The 18994-nt window shown below is 41.0% G+C and overlaps 1 protein-coding gene across 2 annotated transcripts; it reads left to right on the top strand.

Annotated features, from left to right (window-relative positions):
- The first annotated feature begins 1001 nt into the window (after positions 1 to 1001).
- DDX3X (DEAD-box helicase 3 X-linked) lies at positions 1002 to 16969 on the top strand. 2 transcript variants are annotated; one of them, XM_022556324.2, is made up of 17 exons: positions 1002 to 1157; positions 4103 to 4160; positions 6304 to 6351; positions 8110 to 8242; positions 9274 to 9432; positions 9516 to 9615; positions 10069 to 10204; positions 11313 to 11398; positions 11605 to 11703; positions 11813 to 11973; positions 12391 to 12535; positions 12618 to 12762; positions 12954 to 13135; positions 13228 to 13345; positions 13633 to 13786; positions 14051 to 14187; positions 14392 to 16969. In XM_022556324.2, the coding sequence occupies exons 1-17, from the start codon at positions 1113 to 1115 to the stop codon at positions 14469 to 14471; spliced, it is 1986 nt and encodes a 661-aa protein (XP_022412032.1). In that variant the 5' UTR covers positions 1002 to 1112; the 3' UTR covers positions 14472 to 16969. The 2 variants fall into 2 exon arrangements, with proteins under 2 accessions (XP_022412032.1, XP_022412031.1); XM_022556323.2 differs by having other exon boundaries at positions 1003 to 1157; positions 14048 to 14187.
- Positions 16970 to 18994: the final 2025 nt, after the last annotated feature.

The following is an 18994-nucleotide window of genomic DNA, read 5'->3' as shown; positions in this document are numbered from 1 at the left end:
AATTGAGCGGTCGTACCGGCGGAGGGCTGGGGTCTCAGGAGGGTGAGCTACCACCCAGTCTAGTTCACCGCGTGACTGTCTCATTGTTTCCACACCGCGGGGGGCGGGGACGCGCGCGCCAGAGCGCTCTCGCTTGGGGGGGGCGCGGGGTCAACGAGGTGTAGAGAACCTGAGGGGCTCTGGCTTTCCTAGGCGGTGCCCCCGCTGCCTAGGCAACCGCGCGGTAAAGCGTCTCACCACCTGTGCGCGCCGCCAGCTCCCCTCCACTCCTCTCCCCGCTCCCCTGGTCACCATGCCGCCCTCTTCCCTCCTCCTTCCTCTTTTTTCCCCTCCTCCTCTTCCCCCTCTTCCCGCCTCCTCCCTCCCTCTTTTCCCTCTCCTCCCCCGATTCCGAGCACTCTATTTAAAACCAGTTTCCTGCTCCACAAAATGGCCTCCGCGTTCGACACCTGCAGTCACGTGACCCGCCGCCCCCTGGGCTTTGGGTCTGTCGGCCTAACTCCGATTTCGGGGAGTCTGCCCGCGAAAACGCTAGGGCCAATTAGTTTGGAGAAATCTCACAACATCTCCAAGTCTGGGGGGCTGAGAGAGAAAGGAGAGAGCGCTCCCAAGAAACAATGGAACAGCGAACACCGGGGACGTTACGGAAAGAAAAGGGGAAAAGGCATGGATTAGATTTTAAGGTATCCCAGCTGGCGGAAAGCGGGAGGCGAGGAATTCTCGCGAGATCTCGAGACCTCCTAGACCTCGGCTAGGGTAATAGCGGAGGACAGGGGAAGTGGAACTCAAGCGAACTAGGACAGTATTTGGCGCTCTCAGTGCCAAGGTAGGACGACGAGCCGGGGACGCGACCGACTAGGAAATCCCGCGAGGTTAGGACTAAACGAGAGCGCAGTAGCTAGGCAGAAGTCGTAGCGGCGGCAGGAGTGTGGGTGTGAGAGGGAGGGCACACGTCTTACGTGCTGACGTAGCAGCCGTTCCAGCGGGTATATTAGATCCGTGGCCGCGCCGTGCGCCTTAGAGCCGCAGTTCTCCTGTGAGAGGGTCTTTGCGGTGAGCCAAACACATTAGCTCAGCAGCGGAAGACTCCGAGTTCTCGGTACTCTTCAGGGATGAGTCATGTGGCGGTGGAAAATGCGCTCGGGCTGGACCAGCAGGTGAGCCGCAGGGAGCCTACCAGGGTTGTTGCTGCATGAATTCCCTCCCCTGACCTAACATGGTTTGTGGCGCAGTGCTAGCTGGTATCCTCAGTTCCCATTTGCTGGGTCCCTCGGGCTGGTGAGTGTGAATGCCCCAGGGCTGTGGGGGAACGGGAAGGTGACAGGAATGCTAGTTGTGGTTGTCGCTGGGGCCCCTACTTGGCTCGCGGTATTGTCCCCGGTCCGGGCACAATGGCGGCTTTTGTGTGTGCGTGCGCAGGCGGGCGGAGGGGGAGGGGGCGCGCGCTCTCGCGGAGGCGAGCACGCGCGAACCTCGACTGACTAGTGACCCATGGGTGGGTGGGGGGAGGGTGGCGCGGCGCGGCGCGGTGGTTCACGAATGGGGACCTTTCTGGTCCTGAGGGCTCCGGCTCTCGCGGCGTGCGCGGCTCGGATTCCGGTCAGAGAGCCGAGCGGGGTTGGCGTGTGTGTGTGTGTACGCGCGTGTGAGCGGGAGGAGGAACGCGGCCCTGGAATGTGGGAGGGGGCGGCGCGGGAGGTGGCCTTCGCGCGGGGGAATGGCGGCGGCCTCCTTTGTGTGGTGTCGGGTGGCTGGGCGGCGCTGCGGCCCACGAGCGGGAGAGGCCGGGCCGCCGAGGGCCCGGAAACGGGGATGGATGGGCATCTTGTTCCTCCCGGGCTTCCTTCCGCAGGTCTTTTTCGCTCCAGCCCGGCTTCCGCAGGCCGGGAGCCACGGCCCGTGAGGCCGCGTTTCCGGAGTGGAAAGTTTTGTGACGCAGATTAGGGGGGGGGAGGGGGGAGGGGGAGGGGGGAAGGGAGGGGGGGAGGGAAGAATGGGCCGCTGCGTCGCGGTGGCGCCGGGCTCTGGAGTTCGTGGTTGAAGGCGGTGGGGAGACGTCAGGGAGGTTTGCGGCCGCCCCGCTTCACATGCTCACCATAGTCACTGTGTGGCGATTTAGCCCAGGGCCGCGCGTCGTTTTGGGGGGTGGGGGGGCGCCACGGAGTGTACGAGTGTCCTCAGGGTTAGGACACTTTGATGCGGGCGTTTGATTAGGGACTCGGCCAGGGGGAAAACACCCGGAATGTGGCTTGGGGAGAAATAAACAATTTTGTTGTTGACTTGTTGCTGCTTATGGACTAAAATTTTGAAATAGGTCAGAGGCTCCGGGTCTGTCGTCTTACCCGGAACGCCCTCTTCTAAGGGTTTAGAGGTAGAGGAGGGGTTCTGGGCTGAGGTGGCAGGAAGTCTGCATCCCTCAGCAACAGTGGCACCGCGCTTCAGAGAAGCTCTTCAGTGCGATGTTTGTAGCCTTTAAGTAAACTTATGCCTACCACGAGCTCCGAAATTCTGAAATGAAGTCGAGTGACGCAAATGAATTGTCAATAGACTTTAATGTAGTCGTGTGTAATAAGTTTTTAAGGACTTAACGACCTGTTTTGGGGGGGGAGCGTTTTTTCCATTAATGAATCAGTTTGAATCCTCCAAATTGCTGACGCGTCATGTTAAATGGAGCAGAGACATAAAAAATCTGTTATCAAGAGCATAGGCTGTTCCCAGTTTTAACATTTACCATGTAGGTAGTGCTGTATTTAAGATTCTAGGTAGGAATGAAATTTGTAATCGAAATAATTGGAAAAAGTATGCAGAGTCGTTAGAATTAAGCAGCAGGCTAATTCACAACTGAGAAAATTACAATAACGTAATCCTAACAGTTTACAGTAGCATTTAGTGTTTGCCAAGTGTAAAATTAATAACAAAACGTACGGCAACAAGTGCAAAAAGAAAGTTTGTTACTATTGTGCGTTAAAGTATCAGTCAATTGCTGAGATAACTAGTGCAGAGAAAACATGACAGCGTTTTTGCTGACAGAAATTAGGAAGTGAGCTGCCTTACCATAACTCATTTTTTTTTTCAAGGTTTAGCATCTGCTTCCAATTTTCAGTGCCTCCGTTGATGATGCTTGCAATTTGACAGTATAACCTTGAGCTTTTAACAGAGGACTTAAACGTTATGGTATAGCGTATCACCTTTGCAAACAGGTGGCAATAGTGCTGTGACTGGGTACATTAAAAAAATGAAACTGCTTTTGGCACATACAGTTTTCCCCCTATTGCTTGTAAATAGTTTGTTATTGCAGAATGCGATGAAGATAGATCTCTTTTTTAGAATGTTGAGGCTTTGAGCTACCAGTGTAAAGGAACGGGTAGACGTGGAGATAAAGGCAGTAAAATGTGTCCTACGCATCAGGGACACTAAATGCCAGTTGTGCCATTTATGTCCGAAGTGTTCTGAACTTAACTGAAAGTGGGAGAACAAGTAGGTACCTACTTCATAGGTTTGTGCTTAGTAGTGCTCAGTAAGTGGTGGTTATATTAATTTTTGTTCTGAAGCGTGCTACCCTAATTTAAAATATTTGTGCAGTATTTAGGGATAAAGGAACTATGACATGGTCGATAAAATTTTTGTTCTGACATTTTTCAGGTGTGCTTTGTAGGTTTAAAATAATTCCAAGTAGAAAGTTGGTGGCATTGAAAACATTTGTCTCCAAATGTTTGGAGCTAAAATGAGTCCAATGACTATTTGACATTTTAAAATAATTTAAATTTCTTGAACTTTTACTATGGAAAACGTTACAGGGAAGATTCATTTTGAATGAATGAGTTAAATTTGGACCCAGTTTCTCCTGGATAGCACCACCATCTTGGTGTGGTACTTTCTGCAGTATATACAGTAGTACTGTAGTAAAGTATTTTGCATTTGCTTACAACTTAGTTGTCTTCGAAGCACATTCTTCGTCACATTCTCCTTAAGAGTTTCACATCCCCGGTGAGGCAGACAGGACAACTAGTGCTAGTAAATGCTAGAGAGCAAGACTAGTTTTGTCTTAGTGTAATATTTCTGCACATGGGCTGCTAACCAAAGTTTAATAACTCTTTTCTAGTTTGCTGGCCTAGACCTGAACTCTTCTGATAATCAGAGTGGAGGAAGTACCGCCAGCAGTAAGTAAAACATTTTATGGATTTACTGTGAATAATTAGGGCTTTTTAAAAAAAATTTATTTCATTGAAATACAGTTGATTTACAATGCTGTTACTTGAGTATTAGAGCTTTAATACCTTAATATTTAGTTGGATTTGTTTAAAATTTAAGAATTTCCCTGCCAATCTTTACTGTGTAAAGAATTAGGTGGGTAGCATTGGGGGGGGGTGGTTTTGTTTTGTTTTGGCCACGCTGCGCAGCATGCAGGATCTTAGTTTCCTGACCAGGGGTGGAACCCATGCCTCTTGCAGTGGAAGTCCTGTGTTGTGGTCTTTTGATAACAAAACAGTAGTTTTCTTGAATGAAAACAATCATTAAGGACCTTATACAAAACACAAATTATCTCTAGAAGGGTTTGATTGTGTCCATTATGAATCCTGAGCCCAGCTTAAAGGTGATGGGAATGTGTATATCACTATTAGAGTGAATCTACCAGAATTAAACTGAATAAAGGGAACATTCACATTCATCAGCTACAGCTATCCCTTTCCCATGAAGAACATGAGACTTAATAATAGAACAAGGCTAGGGACTTCACTGGTGGCCCAGTGGTTGACTCCCTGCTCCCAGTGCAGGGGGCCTGGGTTCGATCCCTGGTCAGGGAACTAGATCCTGCATGCCACAACTAAAGATCCCGCATGCTGTAACTAAGACCTGGTGAGGCCAAATAAATATTTTTTAAAAAAATAATAGAACGAGGCCATAATGAATCTTGGGGTGGTGGTTAGGATTTTAAATGCTGAATTGTTGTATTCTGTTGAAAAGAAGTTAGATATAGAAGTTTTGTTTAATTTTTTTTTTCCTTAAAAGGGTTTCTTGGATACTTGGTAGAGATTAGTATTAAGGTATATGGGATCTTGGTGGTTTATTATTGGCAATAGACGTGCTTCAGCTCAGGTCTCTTCCCACCCTGTTAACCAAAAAGAAAAAATGTGTATCGGCTGTATGTAAGGTCTGAAAGCACCATTTCTTCAAGCTCTCTTTGTTGCATAGTAAAGGGCATGTCTTCATTTTTAGGCAAGAAGGGCCTCACTGGGCACAGTTACTTGGTATTTGTTTTAAATTTCACTTTATTTGGCATGCTAAGAATCATTTAGGACTTAACCACTCTAATAGAGATCTTTAATAATTCAACCCAGAAGTGAAAAAGTTAAATTGCAGATTAAAGCAAGTTGACTTTACTTGGTGGGTATATACATTATTTGCTTTTGATTTTCATCCATTGTCTAGGCTGTATTCTTGTGCATACAGAAAAACAGTTGACTTTCCTTAAACTCTGCAGGTCTCGAATTAAAATTCAGTTCCTTGAAATCATTCTCCCTCTTGCAACTTTCCCATGTTACATATGTATTCTATGTCTTGGAACTTAACCAGGGTAGAAACAAAAAAGCCTTTTAGTGGCTAGTTACATGTTTATTACTTTTAGGTTGTTACAGTAACACTTTTGCTACATGTTAGGTAATTTATTAATGTTTGTTACGTTGTTGTAGTGATACTTAACGTTGTAACTCTTTTGTTAGTTTGTAACAATTCTCTGAAATCATAGCAGGCCTTTTAAAATATTGTATTAAATTAACCACTAGTGACAAGTTAAATTTATGTATTTGTAGATTTCAACTATTAGGTTCCAAGTCAAACCTGTTCTCCTTTCCCTTTTAAAATTCTACTTATTAAAGCAATAACCCATTTAAAATAAAAGTAAATTTGTTTTTATTTATTTATTTATTTTTGGGCGGTACGTGGACCTCCCACTGCCGCGGCCTCTCCCGATGCAGAGCACAGGCTCCGGAAGCGCAGGTCCAGTGGCCATGGCTCACGTGCCTAGCCACTCCGCGGCATGTGGGATCCTCCCGGACCGGGGCATGAACCCATGTCCCCTGCACCGGCAGACAGACTCTCAACCACTGCGCCACCAGGGAAGCCTTAAAAGTAGATTGTTTTTTTCCCCACTTCTCAATTTCCAACTACATAGTCAGACTGGAGGACTATAGATTTTAAAATTTTCTTTCCAGGACTGTTTTTTAATAGCGCAAATTTTGGCCAGAAAGCTTTAACTTAAAGTTTTATGGAATATGAAGTTTTAACTTTGTTAATTTCTTTTAGAAGGGCGCTATATTCCTCCTCACTTAAGGAACAGAGAAGCTACTAAAGGTAAGTCCTTTGAACAACTTGGTATACTTAATTCATGCTGCATTTAGAAGTTGGAGCCTAGGGAAAATGAGACCCTAGAGAAGTCTGTAAACATTGTGCTCCTCCTGCTACTGGCAGAACTGTTTCAGATATTAGGGTTTACTCATTTTGGAAAAACTCATCTAATGTCAGACAGTGGAAAACTGCATTTCCTATGTCAAACTCTTCTGAGGCCAAGGGCATGGTTTTGTACAATTTCACTAGTCTTGTGCTTAACCTGTGTTTGTAATCATTCACAGCATGATTTCAATTTGAAAAAGGTGATTGGGCACCCATTACTGTGTAAACCAAACTGCTGCATAGTGATGACAACCCAGTTATTTCTGTCTTGCAGAGGTGCCAAAATGAAGATGGGGTTATTGGGGAATAGTTAACAAGCATTGGGCATGCTCCCAATAGATGGGAGTGATTCTCTGGCTTCATCTCCTTGCCTTAACTGCTTCATTTGAAAGGTCTTATCTAAAAGGTATCACAACAGCTGGTCTTTTCCCATTAACTTTGTAAATAAGTGACAGAGAACTAGTAGATGGCTCATATTATGGGACAGTTGTTTGGGTGCTGTGTATTCCATAAAATAGGTGATCTGAGATTTGGAGGAAAAGGGGAAGGTCAGGAAAACAAGGTCAAGAAGAGGGAAGATACTGGATAAAGAAGGCAGGATTGGAAGGGTGGAGAGTCCACAGAAGCACATGGTTTGCTGTCGTTTCTCCATATCCATATGCAGTCCGTGTTAGCTTCACTGTCCCTGGCAATACATGGAATATAAAATCTGTATTATAATTTCTTAGCTATCATAGCATTGTTTTTATTTACTGTAGAGTCTTAATCGTCATGGGTTCTCATTCCTTAGAATGCACTAGCTGAAATTGATTTCCAGGTATATTTAGTGCTTTTCTCCCTTTGTTGCAATGACAGGAATCAAAGCAGGGAGAGAGGCGGTATGATATAGGAGTTAGAGCTGAAAGAGATCTTAGAAATCTAATTCAGCTCTTTATTGGTAGCCAAGACTGTTGATCACCTGGCAGGAGGTGGAAGGAAAGTAACTTAACTTACAAACTATATCTCTGACTGTTTAATAAAGTGTCACTGAAGCTAGTTAAACCCTCTACTTGTCTTTAAACCGTCTATCTGTTGGGATAATTTACACCTTTGTCATCCCCTCTTACTGAATGTTTATAGCTGTACCCTAGGAACCTGTCTACACTGAGTTGTGTAGGGATGAGGATTTTCCTTTTTTCTATTATATTCCTAATTCTCATCTGGTAGTATGTACTTCATGAGAACAGGGCACTGTTCTTAAAACTTTTTACTATTGAAACTAAGAAATACTGTATTAAACCAAGTGAACTGACATTCTTAATGTTTTAAATGAATGTCACTTCTAAGAGACATTGAAATAATGGTAACTCCTAGTAAACTCACTTATAAAATGAATGGAAGTTAAATTGTGATGGTTATGTAACAATACCATAAAAGTTGTGTTACAGGCAAAGCTATTGACCTTTTAGAAGTGGTATTCATTCAGAACATTTTCAGACTGTCAATTGCTTTGTTTAGTGCACAGTATATTCTAGTGCCGTGGTAGGAATATTTCCATTGTCCCTCTGGTCCAGAGATGGGATAGTCAGTGGAGGGCTTCAGATTCGGAAACATGTTTTAAAGTATTGTCATTTTCTAAATAATATAATAAAATGGGTTTGCGTTTTTTTTCTTTTGAAGGATTCTATGATAAAGACAGTTCAGGGTGGAGTTCTAGTAAAGATAAGGATGCATACAGCAGTTTTGGTTGCCGTAGTGATTCAAGAGGGAAGTCTAGTTTCTTCAGTGATCGCGGAAGTGGATCAAGGGGAAGGTGAGTGATTTCTTATTTTCTTGCCTTTTTTACGTGTACAATACAGCAATTTAGAAATTGGTCTTTAATTTGTACTCTGACCATTAAGCATGATATTTTTCCCCTTAGTAGACCACCTACTTGGATGTTAAGTATTGTCTGTTTAATCGTATTTATGTATTTTTTTAACTGTAAGAGGTCTACTAAATTGAACTTGTTATTCAAGAATTAGATTAGAAGAACTTTCCTTTTGGCATAATGAAATCAGTTATTTTTATATTTCTCTAGTTTTACATATTCTACTTAAAAGAGTTTTAGTGAATGGCCTAATTTGGTTGACATTTTCATGGATATTCTATATGACAATTTTTAAACACCTTATATTTTTGATTACACAAGTGTGGTGAACTGACCTCATGCGCCTAATAGCTGTGGTTAGTCCTCTGTGTCCTGATTTTTCGAAAACAGGCCTAAAACTAAAAACATCTTAATTCAGGTAAGGATTATTTTCTACCTTTCTATCCAAAGTTTGTCACACAGGTGAATTGTCCTTTAAGTAGCATCCTGATATAACTGGGACAATTGATATTTGGTGTGATACTTTCCTCTTTTCCCTACCACTAGAAATATTTGGATGAGAATATTTAAAGGTATAAGTTATATGCTGGTTTCATGTGTATAAGACTGATTCTCCCCGCCCGCCCCCCCCCGCCCCTCCCAAGCGTAGTTTGTTTTTATTGAACTATAGTTGATTTACAATACTCTGTTAGTTTCAGGTATAAAGACGTGATTCAATTTCAACATGTATGAGGCCTGTGTAGGCTGTGTAATAAGAATAAGGAAGAATACTGAATTTAGAAAATAAAGTTATGTAAATGATACAATCTGGTTAGAAGACCTTATTTGTCAAATAAGAGTAAGCCTGAACTGGATTGTTGACATCCTTGAAATCAGCCATAATGAACTTCTCTTCAGGCACAGTTCTAGAGTAGTGGTAGGAATCTGATAATGGTTAAATGATAAGATTCTGATTAATTGGTTGTGCTGTTCAGGTTTGATGATCGTGGACGAGGTGACTATGACAGCATTGGCAGCCGTGGTGAAAGAGGTGGCTTTGGAAAATATGAACGTGGTGGAAACAGTCGCTGGTGTGACAAATCAGATGAAGATGATTGGTCAAAACCACTCCCGCCAAGTGAACGCTTGGAACAGTAAGTTTTTGAAATGTATGTTAATTGTGATGAAGCCTTATTGGCTAGTATAACAAATAAACTTACCGATCTTCTGATTTCAGAGAACTTTTTTCTGGAGGCAACACCGGGATTAACTTTGAAAAATACGATGACATTCCAGTTGAGGCAACAGGCAACAACTGTCCTCCACACATTGAAAGTGTAAGTAATTTTGCTTGACAGCAAAATACTTTAAGACAGAGGGAAGTATAAGTATTTTCACAGCACATCAAGATGAGATGGGCTTCCTAAAGGCCTATATAGACCATGCCTGCGTTGTGTTAACAATCTTTTAAAGTTACTCTAAAAGCCTGCCTCATTGGTTTGTGGAAAGGGGGAGATTGAGTTCAATGTTACCATTACTAATATTTGAAATAGAAAATGGGTCAGACATGGGAGGAACTGAAAACTTTTCCAGTGTAGGTTAAGCTTAGGGGGTGTTGTTGTTTTTTTCCCCCTCCCCCTCAAAGTGTAACATGATAACTTTTATTTAAAGCAGCTGTAAACTAAAGTACAAGTTGGTTGATAGGGTTTTTTCCCCCATTGTATTTGTATAAAGCAAAATGGCTCCAGGTCGTATTTCTACCTATTTAACCCTGACGTATTTCTTGACAGTTCAGTGATCTTGAGATGGGAGAAATTATTATGGGAAACATTGAGCTTACTCGCTACACTCGTCCAACTCCAGTGCAAAAGCATGCTATTCCTATTATCAAAGAGAAGAGAGACTTGATGGCTTGTGCCCAAACAGGTAAGCAGACTTGATAAAGTAAAAAGTTGTCCAGAATACCTTAACTCTGCTTGCTCTCGTAAAACCAATACCAAAAAAATATGCATGGAGTATCTAAGTTTCACGAGGAAGCTTGAGTCCTGTTTGTAGCCTGACTGGTATACTTTGATATAGATAAGGAGTAGCTGGATGGTATCTCTTTTGTCTTAGCCCTTTGGATCCTGTGTTACCTCTAGTGTTTCCATTAGGGTGTCTTGGGGATAGCCTATAGAAAGTCATGACCCTGATATTGGTGCAACAGGGATAGGTTACTGTGATTGCAGTGGTGGGAAAGTTAGCACTATATAACATTATTGTATCTGGGATAAGAAGGATAAGAATAGCTTGTGATCCATGGGAATGTGGCCAAGGGAAGGGTCCTTAACCTCCCATCTTTGGGGAATGGGGATAGTTACAGCCTATCAGTTGAGAACAGGCTTTATTATATCTGTGTGAGTTTGGCCAGTTTGAAAGAGAGATAAGATTCTCCCAATAAAAATATATGGCACTTGAATAATTTGATATCTTTCTTGCCCTATGGAAGAGTGAGAATGTCATCCTTTATACATTATCAGTATGTACAGTACCTACAAGGAAGTGTTAGAAATTGAAATTGACACCAGTTTTGAGACAGAATTCCTGCTCTCTTTGCACAGATGCGAAGAAGTGAATACTAACCAGTACATTGTGAGTGACCAGAGTTTGGTATACATTTTCTGTAAATGAACAAAATATTTTCTTGGATTATGGACCATGTGGTCTCTGCAACTATTCAGCTCTGCTGTTCTGTGAAGGCAGCCATAGATGATATGTAAAATTATTGGTCACAGGTATATTCCAGTAAAGCTTTATTTACAAGGATATAGGTTGGACCTTAGTTTGTTAACTCCTGTTACAGATTGATCAAAGTCGTCACTTGGTATTTTTTAAATTAGCTATTAATTTTTAGAAAATTAATTTGGGAATAAAGTAAAATTGCTAATTAATTGTTAAGTTGTTGGGCAGTTAAAAAAAGTCATCTACCAATATATATTCAAAAATAATAAGCAGGTTTTTCTGTGGTTAAATGAATATGCTTTCTTTTAAACAGGGTCTGGAAAAACTGCAGCATTTCTCTTGCCCATCTTGAGTCAGATTTATTCTGATGGTCCAGGCGAGGCTTTGAGGGCCATGAAGGTAAATATTTCTGTATAAAATGGGAAATGATTGTAGAACCTTGTAGGTAGCTGTTGAGAAAGCTTTCTAAATGACAGTAAGACTTGTATTCTAACCTATATAATTAGAAAGTTTTTACGTATAATCAGTGAATTACAGAAGGGAATTATGTGTAATGGACCTTTAAAAAAGAATGTTAAGAGTTTAACTTATAAATAATTTCTTAGGAAAATGGAAGATATGGGCGCCGCAAACAATACCCAATCTCCTTGGTGTTAGCACCAACTAGAGAATTGGCTGTACAGATCTATGAGGAAGCCAGGAAAGTAAGTATGCATTTCAGAGATTATCGGCTTTCTCATTGATTCTGATGCAGTGTTTTATGACCACGTAAAAATCTTGGCCTTAAAGTTGATAAAATTTCTTTGCTTACAGTTTTCATACCGATCTAGAGTTCGTCCTTGCGTGGTTTATGGTGGTGCTGATATTGGTCAGCAAATTCGAGACTTAGAACGTGGATGTCACTTGTTAGTAGCCACTCCAGGACGTCTAGTGGATATGATGGAAAGAGGGAAGATTGGATTAGACTTCTGCAAGTATGTTAATTTTTAAATGTGTGGAATACATTAATTTTAAAAATTACTGGCGATTAGTTTTCTGGAACTTGTCCATAAATTTTAAGATGGAGAAGAGATTTATTTTAGTCTCCCAGCTTTTCCAAAAAGTTTGCTCTTTGTAATTTTAATGTTGAAAAATCAGTGACATTTTAGTAGTCTGAGAATGACCAGACTTTGGGACCAGGCAAGTATAAGAGCTAATTTGGGTGTGTACTATCTTGGACCATTTATTTAGTGGCAAAGATCCTGTGCTGTGTCTCACGTACATGGGTCAAATTGTGTGGTGTGAGGAATTTAACTACCTGAATGAGTAATTAATTGTGCTTATAGAAACAGCTATATTAAAACTATCTTTTCTCCTCTAATTCTAAACTGGATTTTTTTTTTTCATGGCAGATACTTGGTGTTAGATGAAGCTGATCGGATGTTGGATATGGGGTTTGAGCCTCAAATACGTAGAATCGTTGAACAAGATACTATGCCACCAAAGGGAGTTCGCCACACTATGATGTTTAGTGCTACCTTCCCGAAGGAAATACAGGTATTGTTTGATGCTGCAAATCTTATTTACTTAGGAATTTGTTTATCTCAATAGATAATAAAATATTTTTTTTTTCTTTCAGATGCTTGCTCGTGATTTCTTGGATGAGTATATCTTTCTGGCCGTAGGAAGAGTTGGCTCTACCTCTGAGAACATCACACAGAAAGTAGTCTGGGTGGAAGAGTCAGACAAACGGTCATTTCTGCTTGACCTTCTAAATGCAACAGGTATAATTTTAGCATCACTCTGGTGGCTTAGGTAATAAATCCCATTTGGATCACCTTTATTGCTTTTCCTCCTCATCCAAAACATTCTCTTGAAAACGGTCTATTTTAATTGCCTCTATTTGCAAGTTTACTAAGTGCAAAGAGAACCAAGCCACTCTTAGTGACAGAAACCTTGTAATATTTTACTTTAGGCAAAGATTCACTGACCTTAGTGTTTGTGGAGACCAAAAAGGGTGCAGATTCTCTAGAGGATTTCTTGTACCATGAAGGATATGCCTGTACAAGTATCCATGGAGACCGATCTCAGAGAGATAGAGAAGAGGCTCTTCACCAGTTCCGCTCAGGAAAAAGCCCGATTCTAGTGGCTACAGCAGTATGTATAATATAATCTTATTTTCAAGGTCGCCATGTTCAACTATTTGCTTTCTTTTAAATGGACCATATGTAACAGAAGTTATTTTCTAGGTAGCAGCAAGAGGACTGGACATTTCAAATGTGAAACATGTTATCAATTTTGATTTGCCCAGTGATATTGAAGAATATGTACATCGCATTGGCCGTACAGGACGTGTAGGAAACCTTGGTAAGTGTGTGATTACTTGATGGTGTGGTGGTTTCTGGTTTTCAGTGTGATTCTTGCAGCAAAGAACTTTCAGGATCTTATTAGAAGAACTCTTCAAGGAATGCGATTAAGATATATCTTAGCAGAAGTGGCAGGAAAAGTCAGGGTTTGTTCAAAGAACTTTGAGTTGGTTAAATAGCAAATAGTTACTTCTTTTTTTAGTATTCTACTTAATACTCTAGTATGAAAGTAATACTGTGCTACTTTATGGAAGACCTTAATTTATGTACTTTTGGGAACTGTTTTAGGCCTTGCCACCTCATTCTTTAATGAGAGGAACGTAAATATTACCAAGGATTTGTTGGATCTTCTTGTTGAAGCTAAACAAGAAGTGCCATCTTGGTTAGAAAACATGGCTTATGAACATCACTACAAGGGTAGCAGTCGTGGACGATCCAAAAGGTGAGTTACAGATGGTGTATAATGATGGGGATGGGTGCTATGTCCAAGGTTAACTTTTCAAGGTTATTTAAGTGACATTAAGTTGATGTGAGCCTTTTCATAGCTAAGGCCTTTTAAAAATCACTATTGGGGAAGATAGGGCTGGATGGAATTGTTTGAATTGGAAAATCAGAAATTGGTCATTGGGAAATTTTAACAAGATTTGGGTTATGTGGTCGAAATTTCATCTTTATGTGAACCTAACACATTTTGTCCTTGTAGTAGTAGATTCAGTGGAGGATTTGGTGCCAGAGACTATCGACAGAGTAGTGGTGCCAGCAGTTCCAGCTTCAGCAGCAGCCGCGCCAGCAGCAGCCGCAGTGGTGGAGGCGGCCATGGCAGCAGCAGAGGGTTTGGTGGAGGTAATGTTTATTTTTCACCTCATATCTTTGGGAAGGGTTTTTTTTCTTTTCCATCTTTTTCAAAGCATAATTAAAAATATTGGGGAAGTTCGGCCCTGTAGATTGCTTTCTATAATTTTACATCAAAATACTTAAAGAAGGGAAAGATTGTATTAAACAGTGGATGACTTAATTAATTTTTCTCTTTTTTAAATCTTTCATTAGGTGGCTATGGAGGCTTTTACAACAGTGATGGATATGGAGGAAATTATAACTCCCAGGGGGTTGACTGGTGGGGTAACTGAACCTGCTTTGCAGTAGGTCACCCTGCCAAACAAGCTAATATGGAAACCACATGTAACTTAGCCAGACTATACCTTGTGTAGCTTCAAGAACTCGCAGTACATTACCAGCTGTGATTCTCCACTGAAATTTTTTTTTTAAGGGAGCTCAAGGTCACATGAAGAGTTGAAAGGAACAATCAGCAGCCCTGTTCAGAAGGTGGTTTGAAGACTTCATTGCTGTAGTTTGGATTAACTCCCCTCCCAACCCCCATCCCAAACTGCATTTATAATTTTGTGACTGAGGATCATTTGTTTGTTAATGTACTGTGCCTTTAACTTTAGACAACTTTTTATTTTGATGTCCTGTTGGCTCAGTAATGCTCAAGATACCAATTGTTTTGACAAAATAAATTTACTGAACTTGGGCTAAAATCAAACCTTGGCACACAGGTGTGATACAACTTAACAGGAATCATCGATTCATCCATAAATATTATAAGGAAAAAACTTATGCGGTAGCCTGCATTAGGGCTTTTTGATACTTGCAGATTGGGGGAAAACAAACAACAAACGTCTTGAAGCATATTAATGGAATTAGTTTCTAATGTGGCAAACTGTATTAAGTTAAAGTTCTGATTTGCTCACTCTATCCTGGATAGGTATTTAGAACCTGATAGTCTTTAAACAAGCCATTCCAGTCATGATGAGGTGATGTATGAATACATGCATACATTCAAAGCACTGTTTTCAAAGTTAATGCAAGTAAATACAGCAATTCCTCTTTCAATGTTTAGGCAGATCATTAATTATGAGCTAGCCAGATGTGGGCATACTATTACAGGGAAAGTATAAAGGTCTGATAACTTGAGATAGGTTTTTAGGAGAATTCATCTACTTAGACTTTATAAATGCCTGCCATAAGTGAAATTGAAATGGTAGAATGGCTGACCACAGCAATGACCAGCCCTCATTTAGGGCCCTGGATGATTTTTGGTCTAATAACGCATGCTAGTGTTGATGTTTTTTGGTCAAGAGGGTATGAACAGGAAGAATTAATGCAGCAGGCTTTATTTTAAACGCCGATTTACATTACTCTGTTCAAGCTGCGTTGAGATGTTAAACTGGCTTACTATAGACTTTGTAAAAATGGCTCCAGAAGAGTAACAAACTGAAATCTTTGAGATCACACAGGTTGGAAATATGTACATAACTGCACAAGGTGTCAATTCTGCTATACAGTGCAGTTTTAGTCAGTTTTAGTTGCATAGGTTTCCATTGTATTTATAGTCTGTTTATGCTAAATCTGGCCAAAGATGAGCATTGTCCACCACTAAAATGCCTCTGCCACTTTGAATTCTGTGCTAATTTTGTGGCCAGAATGCGGTGATCAAAACGCTCAATCTTTTTACAGTGGCATAGGAAGATGGCAAAAATTTCCTAAAGTGCAATAGATTTTCAAGTGTATTGTGCCTTGTTCTAAAACTTTTATTAAGTAGGTGCACTTGACAGTATTGAGGTCATTTGTTATGGTGCTATTTCAATTAGTCTAGGTTTAGGCCCTTGTACATTTTGCCCATAACTTTTTACAAAGTACTTCTTTTATTGCACATTCAGAGAATTTTATATATATGTCTTGTGTGCGTGTCCTTAAACTTCCAATCTTATTTTGTCTCTTGGAGATTGTTGAACGCAGCTTGTCTAGGAAGGGGATGGGACTAGATTCTAAAATTTATTTGGGACCATGGGAATGATAGTTGGGAAGAAAACTATTTGCACACGACAGATTTCTAGATACTTTTTGCTGCTAGTTTTATGTAATATTTATTGAACATTTTGACAAATATTTATTTTTGTAAGCCTAAAAGTGATTCTTTGAAAGTTTAAAGAAACTTGACCAAAAGACAGTACAAAAACACTGGCACTTGAATGTTGAATGTCACCGTATGCGTGAAATTATATATTTCGGGGTAGTGTGAGCTTTTAATGTTAAGTCATAATAAACTCTTAAGTCAAATTAAGCAGACCCGGCATTGGCAGTGTAGCCATAACTTTCTGATGTTAGTAAAAAATAAAATTGGCGACTTTAAATTAAATCATGCCAAGGTTTTGATACACTTGTCTTAAGATATTAATGAAACACTTCAAAACACTGATACGAAGTGTCCAGATTCTCAGATATTGTGTGAGTTTTGTTTCGTTGTGTGTATTTTTTTTTTTCAGTGAATGTCTGGCTCATTGCAATCCTCAAACATGTGGTTATCTTTGTTGTATTGGCATAATCAGTGACTTGTACATTCAGCGTTAACATTTGAGCAAGTTTTATCAGCAAGCAATATTTTCAGTTAATAAATAAGGTTTCAAAAATCACATAAGAGTGGATTTAAACTTGCTGAATGTGAAGATTGAACCTCAAGTCACTGTAGCTTTAGTAATTGCTTATTGTATTAGTTTAGATGCTAGCACTGCATGTGCTGTGCATATTCTGATTTTATTAAAATAAAAAGTTGAACTGCACAGTCTCCTTTGTTGTTGTCAATTGTGGTTTATTATTAGAGGTGAAAATAAAGTTGTGCTCTTGCCTGAAGAGTTGTAAGATGTAATTTTTTGGGTTGCCATCCAGTGCTGATTTTTTTTTTTTTTTTTTTTTTTTTTGCGGTACGCGGGCCTCTCACTGCTGCGGCCTCTCCCGTTGCGGAGCACAGGCTCCGGACGCGCAGGCTCAGCGGCCATGGCTCACGGGCCCAGCCGCTCCGTGGCATGTGGGATCTTCCCGGAGCGGGGCATGAACCCGTGTCCCCTGCATCGGCAGGCGGACTCTCAACCACTGCGCCACCAGGGAAGCCCCCAGTGCTGATTTTGAAGTGCCTCTTGGATACAGAATTACTCTGGTGCAATTTTAATAAATGATGAAGATGGTGTGTGTTTGGAGTACAGTGAAAAAAGGCTTTTTGTAGTAGAAATCTAAAAGGTCCTCACTGATTATAGTTTGAAATTTATGGGGGGGATCTGTTCTTGGAAGCACTTGATACAAAGGATGGTTGAACAGTGGGAAAATGAATTGGGTAAAAATCAAATGTATTAGTAATCTAACAAGTGTGGTAAGTACTTAGTGATCATGTATTTGGGGTCAGGTTGATAGAGATGGCCTGGGTGTGCCCTCTACCTTTAGTTTTATTTGCTGACATCCAGTTTTAACACACATTGCTGCAGGCAGCTGCTGCCAGTTAACAGGAGATGATACAAGAGCCATAACTGGATGACTTCTAACAAGTTGTGATGAACCAAATGAAACGGTTATTCTGGTTTTGGGGGTCAAAAATGGTCAAATGTTGGCAATTTGGTATGGCTTCACCTAAGTACATGTATTCACCTTTCGTTGCAGTTTTGAGTTCTAATTTTACAGTATGATTAAGAACTTTTTTGCATTGTAAAGATATACTTGGTTCTGGATAGTTAGATTTTCAGAGCTTATCAGTTGTAATTTCAGAGCAGCAAGCCTAAATTTGTAGGGCAGAATTTTGGAGCATAATATGTTATACTGATTTTGGAGATAGGAAGGTAGTTGAGTCAACTTAATCGAAAGCGTGGAAAGAGGTTGACTTAGAATGGCTAGACGGAAAAAAAATGGCTGAAGGTGGTTCAAATAGAGTGAAATTGGATTGTAAGTGGTTCACTGGCCCTTTTATGTAAATTATGAGGAGTGAACACTTAAGATAACTGCTCTGGAAGAACTGCCTAAATTCTTGAGATTATTTCTACTCTAGCAGATGATTACCCAAGTTTATTAACATTTCTGTAGATACTTAAATACATAAATTCATAATTTCCCCACTTTTAAAGTGTTCCTGGGTTCGTTCCTCCCATCTCTTAGATGAATTTCAACATCAGATAATTTTCCAAAAACGATTTGCAGGGCTTATGTTTGAAAATATCCAGTGTCTTGATGCTTAGACATAAACTTGTTCCGATGGCTTTTTTCCTAGCCCTTTTTAAGTGACCTGGTTGAAGTGGTCACAGACGCATTCTGAAGTTCAGTAATTTAAGATATCTGGGTGTTGACTGCTCTTAATCCCCCTCTCCACCAGATTGCAGAGATTTCATTCACTGCGGTTACGGGTTCAGTTTGGGATTTTTTTTTTCCTCAACATTTCTGTTCTCATTGAACACGATTCTGGGTATGCTTTAAACTGCTTTGCTGCTTGTTCTCATGTCAGTTTATAGTCTACTTTTCAGCATGTTTAGTCTGATTCTAATGCGGCTCTCCTCTAGTGACTTTTCCATTTCTTTTTTTTTTGCGGTACGCGGGCCTCTCACTGTTGTGGCCTCTCCCGTTGCGGAGCCCAGGCTCTGGATGTGCAGGCCCAGCGGCCATGGCTCACGGGCCCAGCCGCTCCGCGGCATGTGGGATCTTCCCGGACCGGGGCACGAACCCGTGTCGCCTCCATCGGCAGGGACTCTCTCAACCACTGTGCCACCAGGGAAGCCCTCCATTTCTTTTTGATTCTTTTCTATCTCCATTTTCCCTACCTAGGCCTGACTGGGTT

The sequence above is a fragment of the Delphinapterus leucas genome, chromosome X (assembly GCF_059928025.1).
Source record: "Delphinapterus leucas isolate spDelLeu-1000000601 "Yukka" chromosome X, BTC_Dleu_Yukka2, whole genome shotgun sequence".
In the NCBI taxonomy this organism is placed as follows: Eukaryota; Metazoa; Chordata; class Mammalia; order Artiodactyla; family Monodontidae; genus Delphinapterus; species Delphinapterus leucas.
Note: the sequence above shows the minus strand (reverse complement) of the source record. Positions and strands in the feature narration are given on the sequence as shown.

Bases quoted from the DNA above. Each gene is read 5' to 3' on its own strand.
- DDX3X (XM_022556323.2), top strand. From the start codon at position 1,113: ATGAGTCATGTGGCGGTGGAAAATGCGCTCGGGCTGGACCAGCAG. The intron at 4,161-6,303 runs GTAAGTAAAACA...AATTTCTTTTAG, and splicing joins TGGAGGAAGTACCGCCAGCA to AAGGGCGCTATATTCCTCCT. The intron at 12,536-12,617 runs GTATTGTTTGAT...TTTTTCTTTCAG, and splicing joins CCTTCCCGAAGGAAATACAG to ATGCTTGCTCGTGATTTCTT.